Source organism: Cavia porcellus, unplaced genomic scaffold (genome assembly GCF_034190915.1).
Source record: "Cavia porcellus strain 051 isolate PalLab524CR breed Dunkin Hartley unplaced genomic scaffold, mCavPor4.1 scaffold_11, whole genome shotgun sequence".
NCBI classification, from domain to species: Eukaryota; Metazoa; Chordata; class Mammalia; order Rodentia; family Caviidae; genus Cavia; species Cavia porcellus.
This window is the reverse complement of record NW_026947494.1, coordinates 26,272,700-26,278,563: the sequence shown is the minus strand read 5'-3', so window position 1 is coordinate 26,278,563 and position 5,864 is coordinate 26,272,700. Positions and strand designations below refer to the sequence as shown.

Below are 5,864 nucleotides of genomic sequence, written 5' to 3'. Positions count from 1 at the left end.
GCGCGCTCACCCGGTTGCGCTTCTGGATTGGAGGAGTAGAAGTTGGGGGCGGGCACCAGGGCGTTTGAAGTGGAGGATTGGTGTAAATGTCCATCGCTCTTGTTAATGCACCAATCACCGCATACAAGGCTCTGCGGCTAGCCGGAGTTTTCCCTCTGTGGGCCATAGCTTTCTCCAGTCGGCTTCTTAATTCTTTCGGCTTCCTGTTCCGGAGGCGCGGGCGGAGCTAGCGTCTTGGCGGCTGTACTGTTATCTTCACTTTGCTTTGACTGTTACCTGGAGGCCCTTAACAGGTTAATCGGGTTCCCTGTGGGAGTTAGAAGGAGTAGTGTTTCCGAGGGTCCGGATTTAAAGGAGGTGGAGTTCCTGCTGGGCAAAGAGCGCCAGAGGTTTGGGGTCCCACAGCTCTGCTCCAAATCTGCAGCTCGAAGCAAAGAGCGACCCAGGGCCCAGAGTCCGCAGGTGAACCGAAGCGGGATAGGTGCCTTTCATTCATTCGTGCAACGCACGCGAAGGGCCGGCCCGTGCCGCCGGGGAGATCCTAAGGGGGCGAGGCGAGAGCCAGCAATGGCCTCCTGGGGCGCGCGGTCTGGCGGGAGATGCGAGCTGGAAAACAGTCGCGGGCCATCCCGGGGACCGAGACCAGGCTGCTGATTCTTCCGGGGAAACAGGAATCTCGGTGAAACCGTGATTACCCTTTGCAAGCCTGTGTGCATTGACTCACTTTGCTGGACGCGTAACTGTTGCGAACAACCTCCTCGCTTTCCCTGCTTTCAGGCAGGTGGCAGGAGCAAACAGACGCAGAAATAGTTATTTCTCCAGTTGCAGCGAGTTCCTCGAGTTTTTGGTTAAAATTTGCATGCACAGCCTATTTATGTCTTTTAGTAGACTAACCTTCTGATCAGATTTTTTGACTGTAGGAACATCCAGGAGGGTTTGATAGTGAGTGTTCCGTTAATGATCCTGACTGTTGCCCACCTCTAACTCTATCATGCCCCTTTGTGATCCCTTAGGCCCCATGCCCCCTTTCTTGTACTTAATTGCATTGTGTTGTTTTCTTGTGTTGGAAATCCACTCTCCCCCGCCCCGTTAAACTCAGGGCCTTCACACTGTTTAAATCCTAGGTTTCTATTTTGAGACAGGGCCCGGGTAAGTTGCCCAAATTGGGCTCGAATTTGTAATCTTCCTGCCTTGGCCTCCCAGAATATTGGGATTACAGCCATGCATCATCACACATGACTGGTGTATTTTACTTTTAAAAAATACTTGGAATTTGGATTTTGCTTTTTGAGTTCCTTGAGCCTAGAAGGTTGTGTGTCTTACTCATCTTTGAGTGTATAGGGCTGGGCCAACACCTCAGATGAATAGGCTCATTAAATGCTGCATGGATCAGTGAAAAGATCTGTTTTGAGGCTTGTCCCCTATCCATAGTTTTGATAATGCAGATCTCTTGATATTCATGTAAGGGAAATGTACACTTGTGCCAAAGAAACATGTCGTTGGTGAGATAGTAAAATGTATTGACCATCTATTTGTACAGGAATTTCTGCAGGGGGCTGTGCTGAAGCTCTGCAGGGGGCTGTGCAGGATACACTGTGAATCAACCTGTGTCTTTGAGGAGCTGATCTAGTAGGAGTCCAGCATGGACACACATGACTACAGCGTGAGGCGCTCTCTGGTAAGTTCTATAAGAGAAAAATATGGACTAAGCCATGGAAGTCTAGAGGACATGGGATCACTTCCCAGAGTGTTAGGCAAGGCTTCAGTGAGGAAATAGGTGGATAGAAAAATCACTGGGAAGATTCATAGGATAAAGACAAGTTGATTGGTGGTATTTGGGGTATCAATCGTCTGGGAGAGTCTGGGATAGCAAAGGTTTTGTGGGGAGAATGACAGGATAAACCTGGAGAGAGACATGGGATTGACAGTCTATAGGATTTTCAGTTTCAGATAGACTTTGAACTTGATTCTGTTGCTGCTGAGTAGCTTGTGATGGTGGAATCAGCTGTCTGGGCCCCAGATTTATCCTGAGGGCATGGGAGTAAGAACTATTAGTGATATTATTTGGTACCCTCATATATTAAGCATAGTGATTGATACAGCTCAGTTATCTGCAATTATTTTTGAGAGCCATCTGAAAGTCTAATCTTAAGATAAACAGCCTTTAGAAAGATATTTGTGAATAAGAGATTTTTGTTTAATATTTACTTGATTTTTTAAAAAAGTATTTTGGAGTTCAGGTATTTAGAAGGTTGTTTTTGTTTTTTTGAAACAGGATCTCAAAATACAGTTTGTTTTCTGCAGTTTAGGCCATACTTAAACTTACTCTATAGCCCAGACTGGTTTTGAACTTGCAACAATCCTCTTGCTTCAGTCTCCCAAGTACTAGGATTATAGACATGTGGCACTACACATGACTAGAAAGTCATTTATGTTCATATGTTCTGTGGGATGAACTGAAAGTGAAAAAAAGGACTCACAAGTGTTGCATTAACAAGATTATAGTTAAATTTGAATTTGAGTGCTGGTCTCACTGTGCTGTTTGTGTTTGGTCTGTGTCTACCTTTTGCAAAGAAGAGAAACTTACCTGTGTAGGAGAGATGCGATGATTTCTTTCCTGTCTTGCAGCCTATTAGAGATAGCTTATGCCTATGCTTTTAGTTTTTTTACTGATAGTTTTGAGTCAGAGATATGCGATAAAAATATCTCAAAGTTTAGTTGCAAACATTCATGCAGTTTAATGCCTTAATCTTGTTGTAAGGTAAGTGCTTTGGAGAATGCAAGATCAGTGTTAAGGTAATTGCAGAAATAGCATTGGCAGTTTGGAAAATCCTTGAGTCTTGCTGTGCAGTTCAGGCTGGCCTTGAACTCACTTTGTTGCCCAGGTTGGTCTCGAACTTGTAATATTCCTCCTGTCTCAGGCTCCTGAGTGCTGGAATTATAGGCAGGCACCGTGGAAAAGTCTTTTATGTTTATTTCATTCTTTCTGTCCTTTAGAACTTATGTTCTCTGTGGAAGATGTGACATACCCAGATGGCACATCACAATGCAAGGCAATACATGGTGAGTGCTGGGAGTGGTGGTGATTCGGGAAAACAGAGAGGAAGTGGGACATGTGCTGAGGCATAGAGGGTGGGACGGATTTAGGTGCCAGGGAAGAGGGAATTGTGTTCATTGTTTCAACAATGGACACAACACAACAAAGGTTCGAGTATAGGCTGGAACCCAGACCACAGCAATGAACAGAACATTGCTGAATCCCTCCCTTGGTGGACTTTATAGCTCTAATGTATTGGGAGACAGAGGACAGAACTGTGAAGTTCCTTGTGAGATTGTGATTATTGTCGGGTCTGCCAGAGAAACATGTCTGCTGAGTTGTCGGATCACAACAGAGTATTTCGAGAGAAAGTAGTGAGGATCTGGGGCAGTGATGGGGCCATCAATAAGGTATCAGGGATATTTTTTAGTACCTAGGCAAGACATGGGGAGAAGTGGATGAATTGGGGAAAATTTAGAAGCAAAAATAGTAAGAATTTTATTTTTAAAAATACTTTTTATTAAGTTGTGTAGTTCTATACTTGATAGGTTTAGAATAAATTTCTTCCTAAATGGGGCTGGGCAGGAAAAGCTGGTAAATGATTCTCTGGTCTGTGTCGTAAGGAACAGTAAATGCTAAGAAAGGCGGTGGTGTTGTCTTGGAGGTGAGGATCATTAACACATTTAGTTGAATTTGTGGAGTCAGTGAGATGTTGAAGGAGAGAGGCCCAGTTGCTGGCTGGCAGTGTGGGTCTAGAGCGCAGAGGTGGATGAATGTGGACCCTCAGGAGGTGCGGATTCCCGGGTGCCTGAAGTGGAGCGAGGGGGTGGGCTCCCTTGGAGAGAATGAGCAGAGCACCCAGGCTGGAGTCCTGAAGAATAGCAAAGGGCCAAAGTTCCAAGCAGAGGAGGAGCTGGCACAGGAGATGGGCAGGAAGAGAAGCCAGAGATTAGAGAGCCCAGAGCAGGGGTGTTGTGTCAGGCAGCCAAGGAGAATCACCACGAGGATTGGGACAGCTGGACTGAATGCTGCACAAGCGTCAAGAAAGATGAGTAAAAGAGGCCATTGGTTTTCAAGGCACTGGGCCTTGTGAATCCGTGCAAATGAACTGATGGGTAGGGTAGCACACACGCTGGATATGACTGTACTTCGCAGACCCCCAGTACTCTGCCCAGTATGGTACTTGTTGAGTGAACACTGCATCTTGTCTGTACGTTGTGTAGGTAGATCTGTTGATAGTTGAGTTGGTATAGCACATGTATAGATTTTTTTCTTGTTATTATTTCCCATCAATTCTAGTACAACAACTACTTATATAGCATTTACACTGTTTTTTGAAGTGTTATAAGTGTAATCTAGAGGTTTTTTTTTTATTTTTTTATTTTGGTGCTGAGAATTCAATATGTGGCCTTACATAAGCTAAGCACGTGCTGTCACTGAGACATACCCCGGCCCATAGCTTAAAGTTTATGGGAGCATGCACATAGGTTTTCGGCAAACACTGTGCCATTTTACATGCCTTACATTGGACATCTTGCATTTTGGTATCTGCGAGGATGAGGGTCACAGCACCAATCTCCTTGAGTATTGAGGAATAACTGTACACTTTTGTCCTGTGTGGGCAGCCGTATCACAGTGACATAGATTGGCTGCCTTAAACAACTAACATTTTATTTGTCGCTTTTCTTGGCAACTAAAGTCAGATCAGGGTTCCTGCATGACGGTTCTTTTCCTGGGAAGGGCCTTCTTCTTGCTTAGAGCTGGGTGACTTCTTTCCTTATCCTCACCTGTCAAAGAGCTCTCCCGTCTCTTAATCTTTTCATAAAGACACTGTTCCCATCATGAGAACCCCTTGTGACTTATTGTCACCCTAATTACTCCCCAGAGCCCCTGACTCCGTATAGCATCACGTTGGTCTCCAGCATATGATTGTGGAGGAGGGCAACATTTAGTCCGTAGCAGCTGTTTCAGGTTGTTGGGCCCCAAAGAGAAGAGAGTAAATGCAAGATGGAAGGAGAGTGGGAAGCCAAGCAAAGTCAAAGTATTTTATGTTGGAGTAGACCTGAGCATTTGAAATGCTGATCTGAAGGGTCCAGTAGTGTGGGGAGGTGGAACGTGGCACAGAAAGGGTGGTGATCCCCACTGGGATGGACTCAGAGAACACGCAGGAAGGAAGCCTTTGTGGGAGAAGGAAGGGGGAGAGGGAGAGGTTGGATGCAGATAGGTTTATAAGATTTGGTAGAACAAGTTGAGTTAGTTCCCTTTCAATGTGTAAGTGTTTCCATTTGGTAATTAACAGGGTCGTTGTTGACTGTGAAGAGGGTTTGGGGTGTCAGGAAGGGCATCATGATGGTTTTGGTGGGAGGCCAGTAAACTGGCTGCTGCATGGGATCTGTGGCAGAACCTGTGGCTGAATTTATACAGGCACTGGTCTGCCCAGCTGGGTGTTTTTTGTTAGTATACTTTCCGGCTGGCCTATAGGAAATGAATTGTGTTATCGTAAGGCTGGGCACTGCCAGGTTTTTGTGACTGAGGCAGAGTGGAGCAGGTCAGTATGTTACATAAAAAGCAAGTCCTGGGGCGCTGGGCCTTGGAATCTGCTGAGTGGGGAGGCAGGTGGAGACAGGAAGATGCTGCAGCAGGGCAGAAAGTATGTGGGTGGGGAAGTAGGGAAGGTGATGATCAGAAACAAATTTGAACGAGGACCTGACAGCAGGTGTTTGCTCAGTGGATGTTGAAGTTGTCATTTTGGATGTGGAGCAGCTTTAAGTTCTAACAGGGTCCCAGGACTGACCACGGTGAGACAGGGAAGAGTTTATTGATCATA

The 5,864-nt window shown here is 45.7% G+C and overlaps 1 protein-coding gene across 7 annotated transcripts in view; it reads left to right on the top strand.

Annotated features, from left to right (window-relative positions):
- The first annotated feature begins 140 nt into the window (after positions 1 to 140).
- The window catches only part of Drosha (drosha ribonuclease III), a 125,490-nt gene continuing 119,766 nt past the window's right edge, over positions 141 to 5,864 (top strand). For 5 of the 7 annotated variants that reach the window (XM_063258028.1, XM_063258026.1, XM_063258024.1 and 2 more), the window contains exons 1-3: positions 141 to 293; positions 1,541 to 1,678; positions 2,998 to 3,063. In XM_063258028.1, coding sequence (XP_063114098.1) covers positions 3,003 to 3,063 — 61 coding nt within the window. In that variant the 5' untranslated portion in view covers positions 141 to 293; positions 1,541 to 1,678; positions 2,998 to 3,002. Of the gene's footprint in view, positions 463 to 1,540; positions 1,679 to 2,997; positions 3,064 to 5,864 lie in introns of those variants that run through there. The other 2 variants (XM_063258025.1, XM_063258027.1) reach the window with 2 other exon arrangements.